The 27,414-nt window shown below is 48.2% G+C and overlaps 2 protein-coding genes across 8 annotated transcripts; both read right to left on the reverse strand.

Annotated features, from left to right (window-relative positions):
* Window positions 1–419: 419 nt before the first annotated feature.
* Window positions 420–10,567, reverse strand: LOC310917582 (bile salt-activated lipase-like). 7 transcript variants are annotated; one of them, XM_083875983.1, is made up of 13 exons: window positions 10,442–10,567; window positions 6,886–6,959; window positions 4,848–6,010; window positions 4,424–4,574; window positions 4,070–4,192; window positions 3,545–3,742; window positions 3,315–3,445; window positions 2,790–2,897; window positions 2,452–2,569; window positions 1,993–2,179; window positions 1,544–1,747; window positions 1,110–1,304; window positions 420–664 (listed from the first exon to the last, which is right to left on the reverse strand). In XM_083875983.1, the coding sequence occupies exons 3-13, from the start codon at window positions 4,911–4,913 to the stop codon at window positions 460–462; spliced, it is 1,686 nt and encodes a 561-aa protein (XP_083732109.1). In that variant the 5' UTR covers window positions 4,914–6,010; window positions 6,886–6,959; window positions 10,442–10,567; the 3' UTR covers window positions 420–459. The 7 variants fall into 7 exon arrangements, with proteins under 7 accessions (XP_083732109.1, XP_083732104.1, XP_083732107.1 ...); XM_083875978.1 differs by having other exon boundaries at window positions 1,110–1,307; XM_083875981.1 differs by lacking the exon at window positions 10,442–10,567 and adding an exon at window positions 9,752–9,857 and having other exon boundaries at window positions 1,110–1,307.
* A 3,347-nt stretch (window positions 10,568–13,914) lies between these two features.
* Window positions 13,915–25,678, reverse strand: GFI1B (growth factor independent 1B transcriptional repressor). The gene is made up of 7 exons (XM_083876130.1): window positions 24,976–25,678; window positions 19,915–20,043; window positions 18,402–18,548; window positions 17,603–17,865; window positions 17,210–17,347; window positions 16,599–16,764; window positions 13,915–16,160 (listed from the first exon to the last, which is right to left on the reverse strand). Exons 2-7 carry the CDS (start codon window positions 20,027–20,029, stop codon window positions 15,982–15,984), a joined length of 1,008 nt encoding a protein of 335 aa, XP_083732256.1. The 5' UTR covers window positions 20,030–20,043; window positions 24,976–25,678; the 3' UTR covers window positions 13,915–15,981.
* Window positions 25,679–27,414: the final 1,736 nt, after the last annotated feature.

Below are 27,414 nucleotides of genomic sequence, written 5' to 3' on the forward strand. Positions count from 1 at the left end.
ATGCTTGGAAACCCTGCCCTTGGCTCCAGCCCTCTGGAAGGTGGCAGGAGAATGGTCCTACTGCAGGGGTCCCTGACCCTGTCTCTCCCCAGGGGTGAGCTCCCCATCCTCTAGCCTCTGTGCCTGGAGAACCTCAACACACACACCAGGCTCCCAGCCCCTGTGACACCCTGTGCTCTCCTCCCAGCATCCACAGCATGGCCCCTGTGTCCCACACCAGCCCTGGGTTCTCCACATCAGCCAGGCCTGTGGGGCAGCTCCAGCACAGCTGAACCCCTCTGGCAGCAGGTTCCCTGGGACATCGCGGGGCCACAGCCAGGGGAACACACACTACCCACATCATGGATGTCCTTTCCTGACGGACCTTAATGTTGGCAAGAAAATCCTGCCATGGCAAACAAAATGAGAACCAAAATCACTCAGTTACAAGCAAGTCTTTAATGAATTAATTCAAGGGGTTCAGAACATTAACTCTGCCTGGGAGATGTTGGCAACCTGCGGCAGCTTCAGATAGGCCGAGTTCCAGAAAGTCACGTACTCAGACCTCAGGTCCTGCTTCACAGAGTTCTTGTTCATCTTGTGGTTGATCTCCAGGTAGTACTTGCCCTTGCTCGTGTAGGCTGGCCAGGAAATGGGCACAGCTGAATTCCCTTTGTTGGGATCACTGGGGGGAAAAGGAAACACAAATGCTCAGTTTTAGCAGGCCAACTTGGGGGTGCAGTTTAAGTGTGTGACCATGCAGAGTGTTTGACACTGGGGCAAGCAATGGGAATTCTGCCTGCCAGGAGTGAGTTGATGACTCACAGTCTCCTCCCTCCATCTCCACCTGCATCATCCCTGGCTTCACCCAGGGACTTACGCCCTGCCTGAACACCAGGATTTACCAGAAGTAAACCTCATCAAGGGGAAGGTGAGATCGTAAGTTATGGAAATGCCTCTGCCCTCCCCAAGTGTGCTATGGATGAGGAGAACCCAGAGCAAATTCCAGCCCTGTGAGACACAGAGCCCTGGTCCCAACACAAAGGCAGGGAACTTCTGGAAGTGAAAGTGGAAAGTTACTGGGCAAAAGCAGCAGCCTGGAATGCTGCATCAAACCAGAGATCACTCACCCGGTCCTGGCAAAATTGGTCCAGTAAGCAATCATGGCCTTCGAGACAGTCCTGTGCCTGGGCCAGTAGCCCAGGGGGGTGGCAAAGGGCTTCCCAAACACGTACTGCAGGTCATCAGCATGGTCTGCCCCCACCCAGCTGGGGTACACGGGCATGCGGGACGGCTCGGAGAACACGTAGCTGTAGGTCTTGCCACTACTGGGAAATACAAGAGACTGGCTGAGCAAGGAGAAAGCAGAAAAAGGGCTGAAAATTCAAACCAACGCTCCAAAGACCATCAGGGCCAGAGATTCAGTCTTGCAACATCTTCACATGCATCCACTCACATGGGCCAGTTTCAGGAGAAAACACCCTGAGGCAATTTTCAACTTTCCTGTCCAATTCTCACCCTCACCATCCTCCATCCACAACATCCCCAGGGCTGAGCTGCTCACTTGGCATTCTGCAGGTGTAGGTCCAGTGCCAGCTGTGTGGGAATCAGGAAGATGTAGTCAGTCATCAGCTCCACCACTGTCTTCTTCACCACCTCCTGACTGGGTTTGTCACCCCAGCTCTGTGTGTAGATGTTGTAGGTGGCGTTGGCTCCAGCCTCGCCCCTGTCCACGGTGAGGCCTTTGATCAAATCGTAGACCTCATCACTGAAAAGACAAGTGATATTCATTAATTACTGACCAGCTATTTCAGGTAGGGCAGGGATATTGCTTGGTCCTTTCTCTTGAAGGCTCTGGACTCATCAACCAAAGGCCTGGGCACCCAGGCTTGGAGTCACATCCTGCTGTGAAGGCAGTTAGACTCATCTGCTCAAGTCTAACTCCTCGGGGCTTGGGAGCTGCATAAAGAGAAGTTGTCCCTGTTGAGGGTCCTAAGGGCAGGTGTCACTCACGCAGTGACTTTCACCAGTGGGCGGTTGATGGCAGGTAAATCCACTCCAGCAAAGAGGTGCCCGTCCATGTCATTGACCCCGGCGATGTAGTCGATGTCAGCAGCGTTGGCAAAGAGGTTCTCTGGTGTGTCTGGGAGGAAATCCCCATCAACAACAGGAGAGAGGGCGAGGGTGTGCACCAGGGGCACTGCAGGAGACAAGAGTGGAGTCCGTTAGGAGGTGAGGAAACATGGATATGTGGTCTGGCATATCCCAAGAAGAGGCTGAGGTGTGCAAGTGTTCACCTGGTCCAATGTACATCTGTCTACAGAGAGGTGACTACAAGAGCTCTCAGGAATGTCCCCTTTCTGAAGGGCACAAACACTGATCCAACATTCCTCCCCATTGCCCCAGAGTCCTGCCAAGAGGCTGGGGAGCCCAGGATGACTGAGGGACCACATCAATGGCTGGGGGACTTACTGGGCAGGTTGATGAGCTGCAGGTGGTAGGCCAGAGTCAAGACTTTGGGATCAGAGCTGCGCAGACAGCTGGCCAAGATGGTGGTGTTGTCTGTGGAGCAGCCCACCTTTTCTCCAAGCTGCAGGAGAAGAGAGAGAGAAATATTGTAGCATTACCTCTCAAAGCCAGAGTTATTCTCACAGAGGAAAAGCTGTGAGTTTTAATCTCAAACCAGAGGTTTTTTCCCAGCTCTGTTGGGCACAACACTTGGCTAATCTCTTCTGAGATGTGGTCTTCTCTAGGGAATTTATTTTTTGGTTTTTATAAACCTAATCCTTCAGGCGTGACTTGCACGTTACCTTTTTGGCCCAGAGGAGCGGGTCCCTCTGGATGGCCCAGCTGCAGACCCCGACACCGCTCTGGCTGATGGCTCTCTTGAACAGGCCCTTGTTCTTTGGGGACAGCGTCTGGAGAGCAAAATGGAAACAAGAGGGCTTTGGGTACAGACTCCTGAGAACACCATGGCCTGCCAAACCAGGTGGACAGCCATGTGGGTTGTGCACCTGTCCCTGGGAAAGCTGCCAAGTCTTGTGATGTTTAACAGTCTCACTAGGAAAAGTTCAAAGGTGAGATTTTAAGAGAACCAGAGGAGAAGAGACATGGAAAGTAAAGGCTGTTTCCCCACAGGAGATGTGGCTACAGGGGTGGGATTGATGAAGCTGAAGAAGGAGGAGCAGCTACAAAGCACTGAGGCTGACCATTGCTGACCTGGCCAGCACAACACGGTAATGAGGCAAAGGGAGGAAAGCAGACGAGTGCCAAGGGCTCCCTCTCTCCCATCGCCAGAGAAGGGGCTCTGCTCACAACCAACGAGGATAATTCACCTGCAGGGAGACGCTGGTGGCACCAGCCGATTCCCCAAAGATGGTGATGTTGTCTGGGTCACCCCCAAAGGCCTTGATGTTCCTCTTCACCCAGGCAATGGCCATGTGCTGGTCCTTTAGGCCGTAGTTCCCTGAGGGACAGACATCAGCCAGCAGTGAGCAGCGACACAGCCGAGCTGTCCCTGCCCGGCACCCGGGACAGCGCCCCAGGGCGGCATCAGCTGTGGTACCTGGCAGGTTTTCGTCGCCCGTGCTCAGGAAGCCCAGCGGCCCCAGGCGGTAGTTGATGGTCACCACGATGACGTTGCCCCGCACGGCGATCTCCTCCCCATCGTACAGGTAGTTGTCCAGGAAATTGGCTCCCTGGCTGCCGCCGACCAGGAAGGCGCCGCCGTAGATATAAACCATCACAGGCAGCTTGGTCGAGACTGGCAGGAGAGGAACAGGAGCAGAGTGAGCCCCCACTGAGCTGCAGCCTGCTGCCCTCCTTCCCCTCATCCCCTGCCTTAACATCGTTCCACCTGCCCTGGGCAGGAGCTGACTTGATGCTCTGAAAGAAAATCCTTACTCTGCTCAAGATGCTGGCCCACCCAACAGGCTGAAGGTGAGGGACAGTGTCTGACACAGATCCCACCTCTCCCCCTGAAAATCACTGCTCAGCACCTGCCCACTTAGAACACAACTGCTGAGAGAGGCTCCAGCAGAGACAAGGCAGGTGGGGAAGTCCATCCCCCAGGTCCCTGCCAAGCACATACTCTGTTTCCTCCCCTGAGGGATCCAGATGTTCAGGTAGAGACAGTCCTCGCTCCCACGGATATCAGTCTGTGTCAGCGTCATCTGCACGCAGCGTTTCTGGAATTCTGTTGTCTTCAGAGTGCCTGAAAGGAAAGAGGAAAGACCAGTTAAGGGCAACAGCTCCATTCTCTGCTTGCAAGGTGTTTGCTCACCCATCCTTTACTCTCTGATTCCGGTGCAGTGGCAGCAAAGCCTCCCCTGCCACTATGACCAGTCTGAGTAATATGTTTCAATATATCCTGTGTGCATGAGATCAAAGAGTGAGAAGCAAGAATAAAACCCCAAAAGAAAGGCATTCAAAAGTTGGACCTTACCATCCCAGCCAGGATGAGGTTCAGGGTCTTCCAGAGTCTTTGGTGGGGCAGCAAAGGGAATCCCTCTGAAGATGTCAACGTAGCCCTCAAAGAGTCCCAGCTTCTTACTCTCGCCTTCCACAAATCCTCCCTCGGTGAGCACCACACCCAGCTACAGGTGGTACCATGGAGGAGAGAAAATCCATTGCTCTGTCCTTCATTACTCTGCCTTCCCACATTGCCACACATTCACATCCCGCCCTCCCCATCCGTGCCCTTGGTCCCTTGTGCAAAGCCCCTGGGTGCCACTGGAGCTGTGCCTGGGCAGGTGTCCTGCAGTGCCCTCTGGAGCAGCCCGGCAGCAGCAAGTCCCCCAGTCCCAAAGACAAATGGCAGAAGGAGAAAACCTTCAGCCTTAGGCTGCAAACCCAGCCTTGGTACTTACGGTGGCAGCCCAGGCTACCCCGATGTAGGAGCACAGGGCCAAGCCCAGGATGTGCCAGCGCGCCATGGTGAGGCCAGCCCTGAGGGGACAGTCCCAGCTGCAGGGCTGTGTTTATATAGCCACGAGTGCAGGTGTGTGCCCATACCAAGGGCCAGGATTGGCTCAGGCTGAAGCAGGGTGGCCTCCACACCCTCGTCCTTCAGTGGCCCGAGGCCAGTCCCTGACTCATGGGCATGGCTGTGTGAGAGCCCTGCAGGTGCTGCTCCTGTGGGCTGGAGGCTCAAGTTCTTCAGGAATATTTTCTATTTTCTTCATCCCCACCATCCTGATCAGACTATACTTCCCACACTCAGAGAGATTTGGTAGTGCAGCTCCTCTGTTATTCTTTTTCTCTGGTGTACTACCAGCTCATTTGGATGCTTGATTCTCTCTTGGGAACTTGTTGAGCTTCCTAGAGGACTCATTATCCAGTTATTATGAAAATGTAGACACTCATTTATCCACGGCATTGGTGCACAATTTCTTCCAGCTCTGGACTGCAGCATCCAGTGGTTTAGTTGAGATTTCTTCATCACAAAGATGGAATTGTGTGAGTGACAAGTACTGCTGAGGCCACTCAAGTTCTCACCCCAAAACCAGGAATTGTAATATCCCTGTCTAAGAAATAGGGAAGGGATCAAGTTTTTGCCCTGCCTATGGCTCACAGAGACTTGGTGCTGTCACTGGAACATGTGAAAATGAAATTTTTGCTTCAGATTCCAGAAGAGAAGGGACTCACCCGAGTGACCAATGGGTTCATTTAGCTTTGGCCCAACCTCTGCATCAAGAGGCAATGCAAGAGCAAAATGCCACTATGACCTTGTTTTTCCCCTTTATAAAGTACCGATGAAGGCTAACGGTGAGAAAATGAAAGATGTTTCATGTGGGAGATCTCCCAGATTGTTCTTCTGGCAAAGCACATCAGGGCCGGGGGGCAGGCACAGGAACACATGGCATCAATTCCCAGCAGAAATCCAAGTTTGCTGCATCCCAGCATGTGTGGGGTGTGCTGGGAGGGGCAGTGCTCTTCACCACATCCCCAGGTCCCCTCACCTCAAGTGGATTTTTGCTGGAGTGGCCTCTGCCAGGCAGTTTCTCCCTGTGCCTCCTCTGTTGTGCCAGATCTAAAGGGATAAAGCAGAACAAGGCAGCAGCTTCAGCAGGTGAAGGTCTACAGCCCATCTCCCCGCTGTTCCTGGGCTCTCCCTTTCCCATGGTGATCCAGCATGTGGGACATCTCTGCCACAGCTGAGCCTGTCCCCCACCACTGTGGGGTTTTTGAGTCAGGGTTAGTGACATGTCTGTGTGTCTGTTTGTCTGTGTTACAGCTGCCGCTCATCCCAGCAAGGTGGGAACTGGGTGTGTTCCTTCTGTGAGAGCTCTGGGATGGGGTAGAAATAGAACCAGCCCCAAATACCCAGGAGCCAGTCCCCCCCCACAAAACCATAAGCCTGACTTAGAAGTTGTGATTAATAATAAAAGAACTGTTGGCAGCCTGTAGGGTGCAGCAGTAGCACGCTTTGATGGAAACAAAGAATACCAGTTTGGAAGGGATCTCAAGGATCGCCTGACACAACCTCCCTTGACAAAATCCTGGTCTAGATAAGACAGCCCAGCACCCTGTCCAGCTGATCTGAGAAGTCTCCAGTGTTGGAGAATCCCTTCCCTGGGAAGATTATTCCAATTGCTCTCACAATGAAAAATTGTCCTCTAGAATCCAATCACAATCTCCCCAAGAGTAATTTGTACCCATTACCCCTCTATTTTCCCGTGTGACTCCTCCTAAAGGGAGTCTCCATCTTCTCTGTAGCCACACTTTAAACATTGAACCCAGTGCTAAGTTCTCCCCTTTTCAGGTGGGCTGACTTTGGAGTTCTAGAGCTTACCTGAATATTGCCAGACCTAAGGGGAGACTCCGGGAGCTGTGAAAGCAGGTGGCAGCACAGTACAGGGAAATGCTTTAAAAGGAGACACCCCTGGCACTCTTTGGGTGACTTACACAACAACAATATCCCGGGTGAGCTCGAGGGAAAAGCCTCTGGGTCGTGTCATGGTTCCTTCTTTCTGTATTTCCTAGGGAAGAGCAGCAGTGTAAATGTGTACCCCATAATTCTGTTCCCTCTGGGAACAGTTTATCCATCCCATATGTGTCCACAGCTCCTGAGCTCCCCTTCCTTCTGTGCTTACTTTTTGTGTTGCATTTAATCCAGGGGAAGGCTGCATCTCTCTCACAGGTACTGGAGGATTTACTGGGCTGAGAGATTCCCCAAATGTGGCAGGAGTTCTCCATATATTCCAAACACTTTTTTTCCCTAAGATTTCATGGCATTCTTGGAAGTCTGGGCTCTGAGTGAAGTGGAATGCCATTAGAGGAAATATTACATCTCCTAGCTGAGATCTGGCTGGAGTTTCTCTTTTACTTTTTATTCTATAGAGCTGTTAACTGATCCTGTGTTTCACCTCAAGCAGAAAACAAAAAGGACTATGATATAAAAATATGATGCAGTGGCCAAAGCTGTCAGGAGTTAAAACATTACTTCCAACTGCTCTCTGCTAATAACTTGCATCCTTTTTTCCAGGAACAGTCACATTCAAAGTGCTTGACAAGGGGCTTCCAGATTATTGGAAGTCTTGGTTACAGAGAGCAGAAGCTCCTTCTGAAAATAACTTTCTTAGGGGAACTCTGTTCCAGTGTAAACCAGAATGGACTGTTCAGTTCTCATCTATACCAGTAAAAATCCCTATCAGCCCAGTGCAATGCCCAGATAGTAGAGGGTAGAATATGCTTAATTTCCTTCCACATTGTGCTCTCTTACTCTTAGCAATGTTTCACAGCATGAAGTATCCAAACTACAATACTTTTTTTTTCATGTTATTATTGCTCCCCTTCAAAAAAACCCTTGTCTTTATTGCCCATTCTCATCCTTGGCTCATGTAACTTTACCGACTTTTATCTCCCTCCTTCGAGCCGCAGCTTTTCCCCGCTCATCTTTGTAATCTGACATTGTGATTTGTTCACTCATGTGCTTGTTTTTCTCCTCGAAGAAGATTTGCTGAATCATTGGGGAGGAGGCAAGAGCTGTAGAGGCAGCTGGTGGCCAGTGATAAAACCACAGCCACATCCAGCCTTCAGGGTTTGCAGGTGACAGCCCTTCAGCTGAAGGCTTGAGTCACATTCCCTTCTGAGCTAAGATTGCTGGGCACTTTGGGATTGAGGCAGAGAGGAGGAGGAGGTGGCACCCCCAAAGTAGAAATCGTTCCTGATGACTACAAAGTTTGTGTTGTACCTTCTGCAAAATCAATAACGATGCTGTGAGAACTTGCAGGCTGGGGGCTAAATCCTGCTGCCTGTTGGATGTTGTGCCCTTTTGGAATCCATAAGCAATATGAGCTATTCAGATGCAGAGTATTATCAATCCTGCTGAGTTCACCACCACCACGGTTGTGGCACAGGGACACGGCTCTCTGACTTTCCAGCTGTTTCCCTGCATTCCAGGTAACATGAGAAACCTCAGCTGTCTCATGCACACTTAGTCTGAAACCCAAGGTCTTCTGCCCTGTCAGCTCTGCCTTTAAGACACTGGAAAATGAGTTTTGTGCAGATCTCATAAGTATCATTCATGAATAAAGTCTTACCAATAGTACATGATACTTCTCCTAAAAAGGAGTTTTAACTTGGGATGTTCTACTTAGTTTTAATACTTCAAGGAGGTAAGTTAAAGTTGGTTAACAAACAAGATTGCAAGGCCAGCTCACTTGAGTTCCATTTCTTCTTGTTCTACTCGAATTTGGGCCAATATTTTAGGGTGAAAAATGCAGGTTGCCAGATCCCAATGCAGAGACCTTGCTCTGATGCTTTATGGGAGTTTTGTGGGATTTTTCACTATGCCACTCCAGTGTATTGCTGTCCATGTACAGGAATTCTACCTTGCTCTCATCTGCAGATCTTGAAGCTGCTACAGGCTGGATCTAAATAAGGAGCTGAGGCAGGGATGTCTGACTGGCACACTGCTTCACCATGTCCACACTCTCAGGATGGGGCCCTTCCAGGAACAGGAATGCTCTGTCATCTCCAACTTCCCCTTCCTCAACTGAGACAAGAGATAACTTCTACTTTATAAAGAGAAAAAACCAGTGAACTTGACCACTGCTAAAAATCCCACCAAAGCTCCTAATATAGATGAGCCTGGGATGTAAGATAAAGTCCCGTGGCTTTAAAAATATCCAAGAGGAAAGCAGAATCAATAGAGACAGGTTTTTAAGCCCCTTGCTCTTCATGAGGAAGCCTTGAACATCAGAATTGTGTTGGCCAGTGCTGAATGTGGCTGTTGGAGCTTGTTGAGGAGCCCTTGATGCACAGAGGAATTAAATGGCTTAGAGGTTGCTCATGACCTGGAGAACTGTAGATTATGGGCTGGAGCAGAATCAGCTGTGAGAAACTCAGCCTGAGAGTGGTGCAGAAACCACAGGGCTGTGACTCAGCTCGTGTAACTTTAGATGCCTACAGATACTGGGCTTTGTCTCTTTGGGGAAAGAAGTAGGTGCATACTAGGCAGGACTTCACCCTTGGCTGAGATATGTGCTTTAAGAGCAGAAAAATCTTTTCCTAGATATGTTTCTTATTAAAAAAAAAAAAAAAAAAAAAAAAAAAAAAAAAAAAAAAAAAAAAAAAAGGAGCCTTTGAGTCACCAGGTCACAGCAGAAATCTCCTGACCTACTGCTGAAGGTTTCCTGCCTCATATCCCATGGAGAGCTGGGGACAGCACTGCAGGATGAGCCAAGGATGAGCACATCCTCCCAGGCACAGGGGCAGGGCTTGCATCTCAGTAAAATCCCCAGATACGGGCAGGACCCAAGACACCAACCTGAACCAAAGGTGGTGGGGTGCAGAATGAGGGCTGTCCATATGGTCTGGATGAGTGACCTGCTAACAGCACTGTCTGGCAGGCTAAACAAACATGTTAAAGCTGCAGGTGTGACACTGGTTCATCCTGCAAAACCCTGGTTTTTATCAGGGAAACCAAGCAGAGGAAGTGCCCTGCAGGAATCTCTCATTCCCCTCCCTGTCAGGGCTGAGGTGTTTGCACAGGGAGCTTGCACAGGTCCAGGGGAGTTCATCCAAACACAGGAGGGTGTCCCTGGTATGATCTTCAGCTGTATTGATTTGGTTATTGCTGCCCTAGGAGAAGATGTGAAGAGGTATGAGCTGGCTCATGCTTTTGAAGCTCAAATGGGAACAGTCAGGATTTCCCCCCTTCTATTCACTCAGGGGTTTTTATCCTGAGTGAATTTTTCAGAGACAGAGCAATCATCTGTACACCAAACCTCAGTGACTGGTGCACCTGTGAAGTGGTAGATCCCCCTCCCAAACCTCAGGGAAAGCAGCATAGGGGAGAAGCTGCTCTGGGCACTGAATAGGAGCAGCTGGCTCAGTGAACATAGGAATTATTTATTGCAAATCTGACTCTCACACTGGGCAATGCTCTAAGAAAACCTTCCCCATGCACTCCCTCAGGTCCCAATGTCCACGTTTGCAGCTCCCAGGCTGCACTTACCCAGGTTATTTGCATGGACAGGGGCTCCCCGGGTGCCTGCAGAGGCAAAGGGCTGACAGGCCTTTCCTGCCAATCTGTCTGTTGTTCAGATGAAGTGGTTGGAAAGTGCTCACTCTCCAGTTCCCTCTTTGGCTCAGGCACTCTGATAAGGCCTGGGCTGTCCTATCTTGCCCTGGGAGCTGTTCCTCCTCCCTAACAGGCTCCCTTCCCCGGCTGACAGTTAGCAGCCGGCAATGCTTGATAAACTTATCAGACGAAAGCTGAGTTCAGTGCACGCTCAGCTCCTCCCCAGCCCCAGATTTCCCCATTCCTGAGGACTCTCTGCTCTCTGCCTGCCTTGCTGGCTGGTGCAGTGAACACAGATCCCCCTTGGGCCCACAGGTCAAAATCAGCCCAAGGGCCAGATTGAGGAGTGCTCAGATTGAAGCAGCACATTCAAAGCGAGGACATCGAGTGGGATGTTTACAGCATCCACATCCATCTCTGCTTCTCTCCCTGCAATATTATTTGCCAGTGGAAATACTCTTGTCTGGTTTATCCTCCCTGTGTTGCTGCTTGCCCTGTTCCTCTGCTGGTTCAGAGTTTTTGGGGTTAGTGCAGGGTCTTGCTGTGCCTGGCTGGAGGATTGCTGAGCCAGCTGTGCAGTGAGGGTGCTTTGCTGGATTCAGTTCCTATCACTGGTTATTGGTGTCCCAGCCCAGATCAAGGCTCCCTTGTGCGAGGTGCTGGATGTGGAAGATAAGGAGGAGCAGTCTCATTCCTGACTATCTTACCGTTGAAATAAACAAGTGAAATGAAGGGGAGAGGGGGAATGATTATCCTCCTCTCACAGAGGGGATGAAGAGCTTCTGAGAGCTTCACAGTGTGTGCTGAACAACTTCAGAAATCCAGCATTCAAGTCTTGCCCAATGTCATGCAGGAAATGTGTGGCAGATCTTAAGTCTCAGTTTAAAGTTGCAGCCTTAAGATCAGTGTGTGTCCATGGTGAGACTGTTAGTTTTAAGATGGTAGGCCAGGAATTCTGCAGAGATCTGTATTTTCTGACTTCTCATTCAGCACAGAGATTCACTATCTCTAAGTAATTTTTGTGTGGCTGTTCTGGGCTGCCTCCTCTGAGTGGATGTGCTAGTCCAGGTGAAAAGAGAGGAAAAAAAAACAACTCTGCTTTGTGAGCAAATTAAATGTTTAAAAAATGGCTTGTGAAGAACTCTTTTTTTATTATTCTGTAGCAGCTTTGCAGGATGAGCTCCATATCCAGTCCCATGTTAGGCCCTTAATGGGAGGCAGGAATGTTTTCCCTGTGCAAGGAAATGTGCATGCAGCTATTTCTGGGAGATTGCCCCACATCTTCCAGTTTCCTTTTGTGTGCTGTGCTGATGGGCTGGAATTAAACTGCCGCCTTGTCTCCATCACCTGTGACTGGGGAACAACCTGCTGTGAGGACAAGGGACTCTGCTCTTATCTTTTTTTCACTGAAAATCCTTTCTTGTGATGTCTAAGGCAGGAAGCAGGTGGATGCAGCAAATAACTTTAACCAGCAGAACCTGCACCCAACTGGAGTCTAATTCTTCCCTGTCCTTCCTCTCAGTTTGTTTTAGGGTTTCCTTAACAATTGCCAACACAAGAAACTTCAGGCTCTTGCCTTCTCCAGGACTGCACTTCCCTGAGGTTATTCCAACCTGAAGGTAAGTTTCAGCCTAATGCTGTGCTAGCTGGGAACACCCCTCTACTTCCTGCAGGTGTACCGTGGCTCTGTCCTCATTAGGGAGACATTCATCCCGTGTCCAAACTGAAATCCACCCTTAATCACAGCTCTTCTGGGCTGCTGCTCTCAGTGCCTCAAGGCTGTCTGGAAGACACAGAGGCACCTCTCCCCCCCTGACAGATGCCTGGGGTTAGTGCTTTGCATGTCCCTCATTTGCTAAACAAAACAGCCCAGAGACCAGGATTTTTTTTCCCTAGCAATAAAGGGAAGAAGGTGTGAAGGAGACTGGGGAAGTACACGATACAGAGTGGGCTCAAAGAGAGGCAAAAACAATCAGCTCTTTCTTCAGCCACAAAGATTAGTTGAGATTTTGCTTTTTGCTATCTGTTTCCTTGACTGACTGACCAGAATGTTTGTGATGCAAGGGGAGGTGGTGGGAAAGGGGTTGTACCAGAGTAATCAGAACTGGAGGAGGATTTGCATGTTTGGAGAGCAAGGCCAGGTGTGTTTGGAGTTGGTGCCAGCCATGGCCTGGTCCTGAAGGGTGCCGAGCATCCTTGGGTGCCCATGGTGTAGATTCAGCAGCTCCAAGGATCAGGGCAGCACTTTAGCTGCTCTTTTAGCAGGTCTGCCCATAGCTGGTGCTGTGCTGGAGGGAAGAAGGGGCAGTGAGGCTTTGTCTTGTTTCTCCTTCAGGCTGTTGGCATCCACAGGCCTCAGACAATGCCAGGGTTTGGGCATTAGGTGATCTTAAAGTGCCAACTCATTACTCAAGAGGAAGAAACTGTAGTGTCTTAGTGGAAATAACTGCAAGTTCATTCCCTATCCTCATCCTCCCTTTTGTCACTTCCTGTCTCTAGCTGTTCTGTCTCACTGGTGTCTTTGCCAGTGGCCCCCCTCCACAGGCTGTGCCTCTGACATGCTCCTGTGCCTGGGGGAGTGGGTCAGTCTGATCCCCTGCACTGCTCTGGCCACAGATGTGTTCTCCTGAGCCCTGCAGCTGCACACTGCCTGAAGCCATCCCAGTGTGTTCCTCCCTTCACTGTCCATCCAGCCAAAATCATCTCTGGATCTCTTGGGATGTGCCTCCCTGGCTCCTCACAAACACCAGGCTAAGGGTTAACAACACCAGCTCTCTCCTGGCACTGCCTCCTCCAGTGTTGCTGCTCTTCAGGAATATCTGGGCTCAGTAACCTGCCCTGGAGTCCTGGGGAAAGGGCAGGCAGGACTGGGGTGATGTCTGCTGTGTTTGGAGAGAGAAGCTGTAGGAGGACACAGGAGAGAAGATCCCAGCTGTGCATTAAAGGTTACAGCTCCTCTGTACCTTGGATCAAAGACAGGAATGAAAATCTAATGGACACAGCAGCTCTTCTTCATGAGGCTCAGAAGAAGCAGCTGTCTGGTTTGGTTTTATGAGTGGTCACAGGCACTCTTGCCAATTGATGTGCGCCAGCACTTGACTCTAAATTGCCAAAATTGGGAAGTTTTACATGAGTCAGACACCCCTGCTGTCCCCAGGGAAGTCTGTGCTGGTATGCCTGTGGGGTTTGGGGTTGGAGGGTTTTACTCCTGAGCAGTCCAGATGTTGACTCCCTCTTTGAATATTTCTGTTTGCAGATTAGTGGAGGACAAGGGGAATAAAAAACACAGTTTGCATTTTGGGCAGTAGTTTTAATAAGCTGAAATAACCTTACCTTGAGCAAGGCTTGTGCACCTGTGGGTGTTCACAGGTGTGTGAGGTGCTAGGGACCAATTCCATCACAGGTTCTGCACCTTCCCCAGCATGGCTCAGGGAAGGAGAGCAGGGATTTACTGGGGGCTTTGGCACTGTCTGTTGGACACACATTCTGTGTACCTGGTGTCCTGCTCTGCAGAACTGGCTCTGGCTCTGTGGGGCTCTGCAGCAATTTACCTCCAGGATGAAAGTCTCTCTAATGGGAGCCCTTTCCTGCATGTGAATTTCCATCTTTATTCCCACTCAAACCATAAAGAGCAATCCTAGACTCTTTCCCTTCTCCTTTTTCACCCCATCCCCACTGCCTGTGTCCCCAGAGTCAGGTATGAGCCATTCTTTAAAGGAGTGTTTTGAACATGAAACACACTGTGTTAGCCCAGTTACTAAGAAGGAACAGATTTATCAGATAAATCCCAGCAGGCCTGTACATGTCACTGTCTGGTATAGTGCAATAAAAATATACATTAGACTAAGTATAAATACATATTTACAGTGTACAAGTAATGCCAGGAGTACAGACTCTGGGTTTGAGCTTCCAGGTACATATTAATGACTTACAGCTTAAGGCACAGCATAATAGGGGCAAGTACATTTTGGGTCTTAGGAGAATAACTTGGGATTGACAGCAGTGGAACTGAGGGCAGTTCTCTCGTGGCAATACATGAATTTTCCACTTGGACCATTTTGTCTTTGCCCATGATGGCAGCCTTCCTTCATAAGCCTGTGGAGTGAAATGGTCACAGCCTGTTCCCAGGGTAATTCCCACTGCCGCCATTGTCCAAGGCTGTGTGTTCAGGGATGCAGTTATGGAGTGAGCCATATGCTACTACAATGCCCCAGTTAACTGAAAACACTTGTCTGTGTTATAATAATGTTATAATAATACTTTTGTCCTTCCTGTTAAGAACTCAGGGAACTCCACAAACCGGAGTGAATGACCCCATGTCACCAGGAGGGGTGGAAAAACAAAAGCCCATTGCAGTGACTTGCCAAAGGTTATAGAGAGAGGATTTGGCAGAGCTTTGAGGAGAACTGGTTCTTTACTTGCTACAGTGCTTTGCTTCAATCTCTATACCTGGCAAAAGGAGGAAATGCCACTGCTCTCTTTGTATAATATTTGTGAGGTACTTGCATGCTCTGCCAACTTGTACAGGCTCAGTCACTTCCTCCTTGAGGAGAGTGCCTGGCAAGCAGAACTCTGGCCCTTGACATCAATATCCAGGGTCACTCCTGCCCAGGCAGTGACTCAGGATGGCTCAGGACAGCTCAAGGCTGGCATGTCCAACATTCAGGGAAATATTGTGGCACATACCAGCCCCGATTCCAAGAGCAGCCAGACTCTCCCATGGTACCAGGACATGGGGATGATTAGCTCCTGCCTGGTGCTGTGCTGTGGTTCTTCCTGGAGCCTGCTTGGGATCTCTGCAGCATGGTGTGTCTGAGGAATGTATTTAGAGACCTCTGTTATCTGCTAGGGATAGGAGCTGTTTCTTGAGTATTTTCCTCCCACTCCAAGCTAAAAATACAGCACAGTTAACTTGTCATTTGATCACAGTAAATGCTCTGCTGAAAGAAATGACTTTAAGGTGTCTGTTGGCAGAATTTATGGCCTGGGCAAGTCTCTGCAGAAGGCCTGTGCAGGTTCAACACAGCTGACTGAATGCAATCTATTTGCATGTCCTGGGCTTATCCTCCCAACTATCAGAGCAGAACATGGTTACAGCACCAGCTTGGCACAGATTGTTGCTGCCACCAGCCCAGGAGTCCCCTCCTCCCTGCTGGGCAGCCTGATGAACTGGATACTGCTCCTGGTGTAAATCCAGAGTACTAGTGACCTTGGAGGAATTCCTCTGGATTTACACTTGAGCAGGTGATGTCAGATCTGGGCTGGTACCTGTTGCAATCAAAAAGTGAAAGCTCCCACAGGTTTCTTTGGGATGTGCAAGGCCCTGAGGTGCCAAAAGCCAGTGCACAACTTGGCCAGTCCCCAGGGGAACACAGGACACCCTGGGAGCTTTATCAGGTGGATGGAGGTGCTGGGGACAGTCTTCTTCCCTGGAGTACGAAGTGGGAGCTCCAGAAATGACCCAGAGCCACCCATCACTTGAGGCTGTGCTGGGTCTCTCGGTGCCGGCGCAGATCCACCTTGCGCTGGAAGCCCTTGGCACAGAGCTCGCAGCTGAAGGGTTTGAAGCCGGTGTGTTTGCGGCTGTGGGTGATCAGGTTGGAGCTCTGGCTGAAGGCTTTGCCACACACCTGGCATTTGTGAGGCTTCTCCCCTGCAGGGCACAGAAAATGGCAAAAAAAATTCCCATTTTAACAGGTGAAGGATTAGGGTTAGAAATGGATTTTGGCAGAGTCAGACCTGCTTGGGCATCAGGGTGCTGCCAGCCCAGCTCTGCTGGTGATGTGTCTGGATTGTGATCCAGCACCAGAAGATGGGAAGAACCAGGGACACTCCTCTCCAGCTGAGTGACCCATTCCCTGCCTCCAGGGCCGGGTACAACCCCAACATGCACCAGAGGCTGGGCAATAACCACCTTGTCAGGCAGATGTGCTTCAGCCTCCTGCTGTCTCACCCGCCATGGAATAACGACTTCCCATTGCCTCTGGACACTTATCCCCAGTTGAACACCTCAGTGTCTGGGGACTGTGTATGCACATCATCACAGTGGGCTCTAATTTTGGTTTTCTCGTTGGAATGTTTGGTTTCTCACCTGTGTGGATGTAGGTGTGCTTCTTCATGTCCGACTTCTGGTGGAAGCGCTTCCCGCAGTACTGGCAGGGGTAGGGCCGAGTGTCCGAGTGGATCAGGAGGTGAGTGGAGAGGGTGGAGGAACGTTTGAATGTCTTCCCGCACATCTTGCACTCAAAGCTTCTTTCCTGTTGGGGAAGGAAAATCATGGGATGTCTGAGGCTGCAAGACATGTGACAGAGCTTGAAGAGTGATGAGAATTGTAGATTTGATAAGCAAATCTCCTTGGCTCGTGGACTGATAGTGCTGGGTGCAGCACAAAGGGAATGCAGGGAGGGTTAATTATGGAAATGGATCACATCTTGTGATCCAAACTCCTGCACCCTTTAGCAGAAAGTGAGGCACAGAAGAGCCAGAAGCAATGATCCTCCCTTCCTTTCCAAAGAATTCTGAAGGGCAGGCTGAGATTTGTGAGACCGAGAGCTCTGACCTGTGGTTTTCAGAGCTCCTGTCCTTGTCACTGCGGGCACAGGAAAGGCATCACATTTGTAACCCAGCAAGGGTCACTTCCTCTGTAATGGATTAAGCAAGAGCTGAGGTCCAGAGCTGGTTCTCTGGAACCACACCACCCACCTGGGAGTGGATGTTGGTGTGCTGCTCCAGGCTCACGGCGTGCCCAAAGGTTTTGCCACACACTTCACAAGCAAAGGGACGGGTCCCGCTGTGAGACCTCCGGACGTGGACCTCCAGTCCATGGGGAGTGGAGAACACCTGCAAAACAAAATCCCAGTGATCTTTCTGACATGAAGTGACTGCATGTCCATTTTCAATTCCTTCTCTTTTTTTAATCCTCCCCTCTGTGAGAACTCATGTGAACAGCAGCATTCCCATTCCTGACTGCAGGCCCCACTCTGAGCCACACACCCTGGTGTGACCCAATGGAGAATGGGTTTCATGCTTCCTGTGTGCAATGAAAAAACCCCTCCAGGCCCTCCCCACCCCAATAAGTTCTCATCCAACACACACCTTGTTGCACTTCACACAGTGGAAGGTCTCCATGTCTGAGGAATAGTGCAGGCTGTAATCCAGGGGGGGGTCGGTGCTGGGCAGGAGGTGGCTGCCATACAGGCTCACAGGGTGCTCCAGCAGGGCTGACTGCATGCTGGAAGACATCTGCTGATAGCTGTATGGCACCTGGAAAGCATCCCAGGAGAAGCCAGCTTTGTAGAAGGTTGGGGTGCTCGCTGTGCTAGTGCAGTCCTTGATCTGCAGCCCTGGCATGGCCATCTCTGAGTTTGTAAAGGAGAGAGAGAGGTGAGTGCCACACCACTGCCTGAAGTTGGGCACCTGTAAAAAAGTTCCTCATTTTGTCTGACCTTGGGAGTTGCAGTTGGCAACTTTTCCTTGATTCAAATCCCGATTCCCCAGTTAAGTTCCTGTCGTGACTCTGATTTCAATCTGAGGGAATTTTATGGCAAAGAATGCCGTGGAAATTTTATGGATAAGGGGATATTAAGTCCCCTGCTAGCCCTCCTTGATGGGGTGTTTGAACAAGTAACCTGTGGGCACCTGCCTTGACCCACATAGCACAGAGCTGCATTAAGATGGGGAGGTTCATTCACTGGGAATAACAGCACTATCCTTCATTCTTTCTGATGTAGACCAGAACTGTAAACGGAAATACAGAATGCTTCTGATGAGCTCTGCCTGTGGCAAGTTTGACCACTGATGTCAAAATAAGAGCTCTCTCATTTACCAAAAATCTAGGCCCAGTTTTAGGGGCTCCATAACCAGCTCAGCCCTAACCTCCTTGAGCTCAGCCAACCTTGAGTTGAAGGGCCTGGCAGCATCCTGCTCAGGTACTGGACAGGGACACTTTCTTCTTTCAGTTCGGGTGGGTCCTTTTCTTGTTTTGGAACCACACACCCCAGGTCCTGTTTCTTGATGTCCTCTGGTGTCCTGTCTCCTGTGGCTGTAAAGAGCAGTATCACAGTTATGCCACAGTTATGTCACTCTTGCTGTTACAAGAAGAGTCTGTTTAGATGAGTTTTGTACTCGTGTGTGAACTCCTGCCTGGACACAGCAGCCCATGCTCAATTCCCTGAGGAAATGCAGAGTGATGCAATCAGCATTCGAGGTCTGCCCATTGCTGAGGAAGGGAAATTCCAAACAGGATGAGATAGGCAAGGCAGAGGAGGCAGGATGAGATGATAGGATCCTTGACACCTGATACAGTTAGAGAAAATCAACCCTAGAATTATGTCTGTAAGAATAATTTCCCTATTTAAACCCATTTCTGTTTGTGTGGGTAACTAACAATCACTAACTTATTAACCTCCCCACCCCTCTCCTGAGAGAGCTGGGTATTGTTAACCTGGATTTATGGACAGCCAAGTAGGGAAGCAGAGAGAGGAGGCAAGTCCTTATGCACTGAGCTTTGTGTCCTCCTCCCCACACTCCCATTTAGTTCTCCATGCCTGTCCCAGCCCTTAAAGACACTGACCAACCCTTGTTAAGCTTTGTAGTAAGAATCTAAAATGGACAGAGGTCCAAATGTGTCTCCTTTCTGCTGGACATGGGACAGATCTGCTGAAGGACAGTGTTTATCTGTTGTCAAACCTGCCACTGCACCAGAGACACAACAAATGGCCGAAGGATGATGGCAGGAATGGAAATTAAAATGTTACCTCCCTTCTTTTTTATCAAACTTATCTCAAGGCTAGACTCTAATTTGATAGCCAGGGCTAGAACAAAGGGTAAATTGATCCTAAATTTGCATAAAGAAAATTTGAATGGTGCCTGAAGGAAGAAGATAATTATTCTGGCCCTGCCACTGCTTGGATGGCTGTGGGGGAGTGAGAGCAGAGGGAGGTCAGCAGGGATGGGCAGAACTGTGCTGGGTGGTGTTAACACCAGGAAGAGATGGTAACACCCTGAGGTAGAGAAGATGCAGTCCAGAGGGAATGTGGGCCGTGAACACAGGAAACCAGAGACGGAGCTGGCAGAGTTTTGTAGGACTGACAACCCAATGGAAGCTCTTTTCCCAGCTATTAGTGGCCTGAAGTTGGTAATTTTTTCCCAAATGTGACCAACTCCACACAGCATCTCACAGCTCAAATCTCCCCAGCAAGCCAGCAGGAAGCAAAGGGAGGATCAGTGTGGATTTGGCATGGAGAAAGGACACACAGTAAGGGATCAGCTTGCCCTTAGACTGACATCCCTGTGTGGAAGCCCTTGGATGCTCTTTAGCTCACTCATCCTGCTCCCTTAGCTGCCTACTGAATTATTGATTCACCTCAGTGTGTTCCTAAAGCCCAGGGGAGGATGGATTGACTCACCAGTGAAGGCAGAGGTGACTGGAGCCCACGTGAGCACTGGCAGATCATCTTCCACACAGCGGTGCTGGTGATAGGTGTGAGCCTTCTTGCTCTTCACCAAAAAGGAACGCGGCATCTTCCATTCACTTTCTGGGATGAAACACAGAAAACCACCAGGTAAACCTCTATGGCTTGGGGAGTAACTTCCCACTTGTCTCAGATGAAGTGCAGTCTCTAAAAATCACACTTCACAATCTACCCCAGGCTGAGGCAAAGGATTACAGAAAAAGAAACAGGGACAGGCTTCACCCAAGAGCTGTGTTAGACCAGAATTGACTGTGGCAGACACGTTGGAAGCCAGGACCTGTCTCCGAAAGTCCTGCTCTGACTACAGGACAAGCTGCATCTCTGACCTTCTCCTCCCTGACAGGACACAGAGGGAACCACGGGTTCAAGATCCCCACTGGAGAAAGTCTGAGTGTTTGTGCTGCACCTGGAAGGGCCCAGTCCCAAGCCATGGCCTGGGCTCTACTGTGAAATTATTATATAAACAATAATGATAGAATCTACATCAATAATAGGTGAGAGGCAGGGAAATCCCTGCAGAATGATGTGTGGAGGGTTTCCCTCTCACTTGAATAGTTGGAGTTGTGGCTGACAAACACCAGAGTAGAGGCAGAGCAGGAGGGCTGGGTGAGAAGTCACCTTTTGGACCCAACTCAAATATGACCGACCGTTGAAATGGCGGGTTAGGGACAAACATAAAATGCTGAAATTTAATCATACTAAATTCTCTTGCAATGTCTGTGTTATCTTTGCCACCCAGAACCCAGCCCGCCCTGTGCCCGCTCCCTGGGGTTGGTAACTGCTCTGGTGGAGGCAGGGTGGCAACAGGGACCATGTTGTGTGCAGTAATAGCAGCTGGTGCCTCATTTGCATGTGTATTTGCATTTTCCCTTGTAATTGTTTGGGATAGAGGCACTAAAAACAAATCTTGCAATATTTCATTTGAAAAGTCAGCGTTTAAGTTGTGGCTCTCTGTTGACTGGAAACTGTTATTACGTTTTCTTCCTTCTTGAGAGAGGTTCAGTTGAACCTGCTTATTTACTAAAGAAAACCCCCCAAAATCCATAAAGGTTGCCCCTGTTAAGCAGGAATGATATGAAATGGCTGTCCAAGGACAGAGCAGTCCTGGAATCCCAAACAGGCAAGGATGAAAAGGTCTGTTCCCCAGAGTTCAGAAGTGTCTGTACTACCCCTTCATGCTAAATATAATTACAGAGCACAGTGGTGTTTTGTTTAAAGGTCTGAAGGTCACATTTACAGTGGTGCCTAAAGCTGTGGGATTTCCACAGCCAGGTCTGCTGGGGACAGGGGGATTGCCAGGGTACCCCCAGCCCAGCTGCCTTTGGATATATTGCTGTCTTTTTAAAATCTGGTCCAGGATTCCCAGTGTTCCAGCTATGATTTCAGGGATAACTCCTGTTGGCTCTAACCATTTTTCTCTTCTGAAATGACTCACCTGTTTTTCTTCATCTTTTTTCCAAGAAATTTACGTGTAACTTGAGATGAATAATAGAAAGCTGAGGCCAAGAGCAGACTTTTAATTTAATTTTAGAAAAAGGACAGAACAGCACTGAGGATGAACCAACCATAAGCAGGCCCTTGAGGGAAGGGGCACTGAAGTAACAAGGCTGCTTTTTGCTCTCCTGGAACTCTCTGCAGAGGTGCATTCGAAGAGCTGTAAAGAGTCTCTGCCCAGTGAAAAGCTGCAGGCACAGAAATAGCTCAGTGCAAGCACAGGGGTGTTCTGCAGTGGGTTAGAACCTTTCAGCTCAGCCTGTTTCCCCCCCATTCCAGCAGCACTGCTGAGCTCTTGGTCAGTCCCAGCTGAGCTACCTGTGCACTGACCCAACCCTGCATTATAGACCCATCCCAAGCTCAAGTGCTGCCTCAAACCCTTTAGACCTGGAATTTCCACTGCTGTCATAGGGGTTTTCCCATGTGGTGGGGCAACACTGTGTCCACAATGGGGGATATTCATGCCAGGAAGCTTCAGACATCGGATTTCTCTGCCTGAATTAACCAGTTCGTTTCCTTGGGCTTCCTCCACGGTGGAAGAAGAGGCTGTGGCAGTGGGTAGCTGTAGGGTGAGAGCCTGCATCCAGCTGTGCCTGCTGGAACAGCCACTCTCCCTTCCCTAAGGCTACGGAACCCTGGAGAATCCTGTGGCAGCAGCTGGGCAGCTCAGGCAGGTAAATCAGAGGACTGGAGATGGGTGGTTTAAACAATCCAGTGAAGTTTTATGGCAGTGCCCATATGCCAAGTACACACAGCACTAAGTACAGCCCCTCTTTTCTAGTGCTGGTTGAAAGCAGATGTCCACGAATAAAAAGAATCTTTCTGAATGTGTTTGCCCCAGCCTGTGTAAAAGTCAAATTTGGTCCAGTATCCTGACTGCTGATAAGGGCCACGACTGAGCACAACCATCTTCAATGGACTGAACGTTGCGAAAGGAAGTCACCTTCCCCCACCCCATTTTACAGAAAAAAAAAAAAAAAAAAAAAAAAAAAAAAGGAACTGGGAGCCCAAAGCAGAGTTAATTAAAACTGCACTGGACTGGCTTTGTGATTCACACAACCAGGCTAAAGGAAAGCTACAAGCAGAGATTGTGGGAGGAAAACGGACTGGTTTTCCTCGAAACTCCACATTATCTGTAGCAAGAGATCAGCTGCTCCTAATGGCTCACTGTATTTCCCAGGAAAAGCAGTGCTGTGGACAATGGACCCTGCTACGTTTTAGAGTTATTGAAGCTTCTGACAGAATTTAGCTTCAACCTTTTGCTGAAAATTAAACTTTCTTTTTTTGGAGTCTGTTCATTTCACAGCCCCTGTGGCAGCCTGGACTGGTAAGTGCACAAGGGAATTTATTGCTTGGGCAGGAGTGCCCATCCAAAATGGAAGTGTTCTGGCATTTTTATTAATTCAGTATAGGACATAAAACCAGTAGGTGGCTAGAATTGACATTTTTATTAGCCTGCCCTTCATGCAGCTGTATAATAATGTTATAATGTGCCCTGAAGAAAAGACAGCAGGAGCCAAGGGGAAAAAAGCAGCTTCACTATTTTGGGTACCTCACCTGAAGCACCTTAGAAGGGTTTCTTTCACCAGTTATAAATTCCCCAGTCAGATCTGAAAGCAGATCCAGCATTTGCATGTTGAAACTCCAAGTTCCTTCATCCTCAGCTTTTGGATGATTTTGCAGAGTATCCCAGGTAAAACCCTAATAGGACACTGAACCATTGCAAATGGGCTTGGTCTTTTAGGGCTGGCTTCTGACTCCAGGATACTCATTTTACTGGATCCTATGTTCCTCATGAAGGCCTAACTCCCACTTCACTGCATGACAGCTCTCAGTACCCAAACCCACAGGACTGGTCCTATGATGTAATTGAGAGGAAATTATTACTCTCTGTGAATTGTGAAGCCTTTGGTGGGGACAGTGTTTGCAGGACTGTGCCACACTGAACCCAATTTGCAGTGAAAGCTCCATTCTAAAGCTGACTTGCATTTTCCTCTTAATTCAAGTAATTCTGTTTTCAGATTTCCAAGGTTAATTATAGAGACTAAATGCTTTTTCTTGCTACACTCAGCGAAACATTAAATTTTAACTGGCATTACAAGGCTAGTAGTCACTAGTAGTACATGACACCACACCTTCACATAAGTTGATGAGCATACAAAGTTTTAGGCTAAAAAGGGTTTTTCCTTTCCATGACTTAATTTATATTATTTATATTTATATTTATATCTTAATATTGCCCTTTTTACTGCTTTTTTTTTCTTCTTTTCAAGAAAAAAATGATGCTTCCAAAAGTACAGAATAGTTTCCCTTTCAAAAGATTACATTTTTGAAGAAAAAAAGCTCAAAGTAGAACACAATGTATCTGTGGTTTAAGAGCCAAAATAAAATAAAATAAAATAAAATAAAATAAAACAAGAGCTATTATGGACTCTTAGATCTTTAAATACAAAGTCAAATTTGAAAGAATTTCAGCTTTTTACAAGAGAATTAATCATTCCTTCACTAGTCCACCCTTGCAAAATTGAATGTACTTGGGGCAAGTAATTTAAGCGCAACTTTTTTATCAGAAAAATGAACAGGACATTTTTAACTCTTGTGGTAAGACTGGATAAATGGACATTATGGCAGGGCAGCAAATTATGGTGGAAATTTTGTCCAAGAGGTTGAACAGAAATTCTGGCATAGCTGCAACACTCAGAAAAAAATATTTAGGCTGTAATTGCAGCACTTGTTCTCCAGAAAGCTCACACAGTTCCCTGTGATGTTGGGAATGCCACTGGCTCTAGGAAACTTTGCCTGAGACTTCCATGGATGGAATTACACAGTGCAATCTCCCAAATTCCAGATCTCCTTAATGTACAGATGAAATTTCGATATGAACTTGCAGATCATTAATGTATTGAATCAATCTCATGATATGAGAAGCACCTATAAATAGCTAATCCATATGCTAAAAATTTTTAGATTAATCAGCCTGTATTTTAAAAGGGTGGGAAAATAATAACAGATGGATTCAAAGCAAAAATCCTGAATGGGACAGGAATTGTCATCTACAAAAACTGGCACAGGTGATGGCAGCAGAGGTGTGCTGCTCTCTGAATGTAAAAGTCTGGCCCCATAAAAGAGCAATTAAAAGGATAAACACAGTTTGTCATCTCCTCAATGGCAAAATAAAACATTCCACAGCTCCTGCTGATGGAGCTGGCTGGGACACAAGTACCTGAGACCATTGTCACATCTTTTATATTTTGTTCTATCACCACTTTCACATATGAAAGTGAAGTACATGGTATATAATTTCAAAAGGTTCAATTCAAATGAGTCAAGTGAACTGTTACCATAAAGGAATCCTCAGGACAAGTGGCTTAGGCAGTGGAATATGTTACATATTTGCAGACATAAGCAAAGAAGAAGAAGGAAAAAAAGCTTAGAAAAAACATGTCAGAAAAATGAGAAAACCAATGCAATTTAAAGTGTTTAAAAGAATAAATCAATCACCTGTTTGAGGGACTTTGCTTTACTGGATTTGCCTTGAAATCTCCCAGACAAGCGAGATGTTGTCTTCTCTCGGGACTCCTCTTCCACTTTTTCACTTGGTTGCAGTCAGCTGAAATAGATACTTCTCCTTTTTTCTCTCTGTTTTTTTTTCCCCTGTTCCCCTCCCTGATTTTTCAATCAGATTATTTGTGTCAAAATCTGGCGGTGAAGAAACAGCCAATAAGAGGCAGAGCCCAGAAAAGTATTTGCTTATCAAAACTTCCCAGGACTTTGACAACTTGAAGAGAATTCACGATGCCCAGCTCGAAGCCCTGGGGGCAGCACTCTTCACTTTTGGGGGCAGCTTTGCCTTCTGCAGGAATACTCCTCTGTCATATTGACAAAAACCATGACACAGGAAATAATGTACTGAGCAGGCATTTGTTGTTTTGTCTTTTCTTAAAAAAAAAAAATAAAATTAAAAAAAGCCCTTAAGAAACCTGTATTTTTACACACATTCATCCCCGCATCATATCTCTCACAAACAGACACACCATCTGTCTCACACACACACACACTCACATACTTGGGGCTCATAAACAAAACCATCGAGCACATATGCACAGAATTATTTTATTCCAGAATGGATCTTTTATCTCTCCAATTTCCAAGGAAAAAACCGAATGAATACTTGCCCGGTATAACCGAAGAAGATGCGTGTTAATCACCCTTCATTTTCCCAGGCATATGTGTGTGCAATCCACACATATTTTGGGCATTGCTCTAGCTATATACAGCTGTATATAGGTTATAAATATAGATTTAAGAAAGCTCATTAAGTAAGCTCATTAACAACAGCTTTGCAAAAAGCTCTTCAAGAGCAATAATAAGAATTTGCACTTCTATCGCTTGCTTTCAAAAAAGGTTTGAGAACAGGTTGGCAAATGTGAAATAATTGAGTGTCAAAGTAATGGTGCAGTGGAAGGAGGGAGGATGGAGCAGGGGCACAGTGTCTGTCCCCAGGTTGTTCTCTAGCACAGGTGGGAACAGGAACTGGAGAACAGTTTTTTTTCTTTTAGAATCCTTAGGCATCATTCTTATTTGGAGAAAAACAGAGCTGAAATCCCCAAATAGTTGGGAGAGAGAGAAGGGGAGTAATTCCTTGATTCCACCTATCCTCTAGTTGTCCCAACCCTCCCAGCTGTGCAGGTGCACAGTGGTATGAGCTGTGTGTGCCCTCAGATGTCCCTTCCTCTGCTCACAGCCCTCTCTGTGTAGGGGAACTGAGAGTGCAGAGATGCCTTCCAAGGAATTTATCATTCCAGAGGTAAATAAGTGCACAGCAGCTGTTGGACGCCGAGTACCGGACTGCCACCAGCAGGGGAATTCCTCTGGAGATGGAGTTTTCCTGTTACCTGGGAGCTTCCAAATGCATTTCACTGCTTCCTAACAGCTGCATGGCTCTGCTGGGTCCCTTTTCCTGCTGCAGCTCAGGGTGGGGAACACCAGGAAGGAACAACCTTTGTTCTGTCCCAGGCCCGGCAGGAGGCTGGGGCTTCCCTGATGGAACGCATGTGCTCCAGGGACACTCGAGAGCAGAGGGATTCTGCACCTGGCCATGGCAGGGCCTGCTGTCCCCAACCCTGTGCCAGCACAGAGTGGCAGCAGTGGCATTGCCCCATGGCCGGGCTGTGCAATGAGGTTGATGCAACTCGGAGATAGGAGCGTGGATTTCACCCGCATTGAGAAAGATTCAGATTTTGATCTTAACCCATCTGTCATTTACTGAGCATAATTAATTCTCGTTGTTTATAGAAGAGAACAATCCCTTTTCCCTGCTCCCTCCTCCCCTCCATATTTATCTAGCTGGGTTTTGCATGAAAGAAACGTTCCCAAGGCATTGTGCTTGGAAGCTGATTTGCATCCTCTTAAACACAGGCATTTGAGGGATTACATTTCCCGCTACAAAAACAAGCATTGTAACAGAAACCCAAAATGTACATTGCAGCTTCATGGTTTCTTATGAAGACAGTCACAGGAATTAAAACAGGAAAATGACAAGCTGCTGAAAAGGACTGAAATGTTATTTTGTGAAACATTGGAGCTGGCTTCTGCCAGCAGCCCTGAGCACAGAGTTCCCGTTGATACAAAGTGCAAATGGCTGCAGATCGTGGCTCTTAAACTCAAAACAGTCAAAGTAAGTCAACCACACAGAAAAAAAAACCCTTTAAAAGTAGTTGTGTCAAGATCTTTAAGGTCCCTTCCAGGCCACTCTAAAATTCTATTTTCAGTAAAACCTCCCCAGCCAGCTGATTTCAGAGGTGCACCAAGGAGCACTGGGCACAGCCCTGTGGAAAAGGAAGATGCCTCCATCTCCAGTGTCAGCAACAGCTGGATCAGCTCTTCTGCCTCCCCAGGTAGCCATGAGCTCACCAGGCCCAGATATAAGTGCAGACAGAC

The sequence above is a fragment of the Zosterops lateralis genome, assembly GCF_965231275.1.
Source record: "Zosterops lateralis genome assembly, chromosome: 20".
Taxonomy (NCBI): domain Eukaryota; kingdom Metazoa; phylum Chordata; class Aves; order Passeriformes; family Zosteropidae; genus Zosterops; species Zosterops lateralis.

Excerpts from the sequence above, each read along its gene's own strand:
- LOC310917582 (XM_083875978.1), bottom strand. The coding sequence starts at position 4,913 with ATGGCGCGCTGGCACATCCTGGGCTTGGCCCTGTGCTCCTACATCGGG. Across the intron at positions 3,743-4,069 it reads CCCTCAGGGGAGGAAACAGA|TCTCGACCAAGCTGCCTGTG; the intron begins GTATGTGCTTGG and ends CTCTCCTGCCAG. Across the intron at positions 1,748-1,992 it reads CCACTGGTGAAAGTCACTGC|TGATGAGGTCTACGATTTGA; the intron begins GTGAGTGACACC and ends TTGTCTTTTCAG.
- GFI1B (XM_083876130.1), bottom strand. The coding sequence starts at position 20,029 with ATGCCGCGTTCCTTTTTGGTGAAGAGCAAGAAGGCTCACACCTATCAC. Across the intron at positions 18,549-19,914 it reads AGTCACCTCTGCCTTCACTG|CCACAGGAGACAGGACACCA; the intron begins GTGAGTCAATCC and ends TGCTCTTTACAG. Across the intron at positions 16,765-17,209 it reads ACACCAACATCCACTCCCAG|GAAAGAAGCTTTGAGTGCAA; the intron begins GTGGGTGGTGTG and ends CTTCCCCAACAG.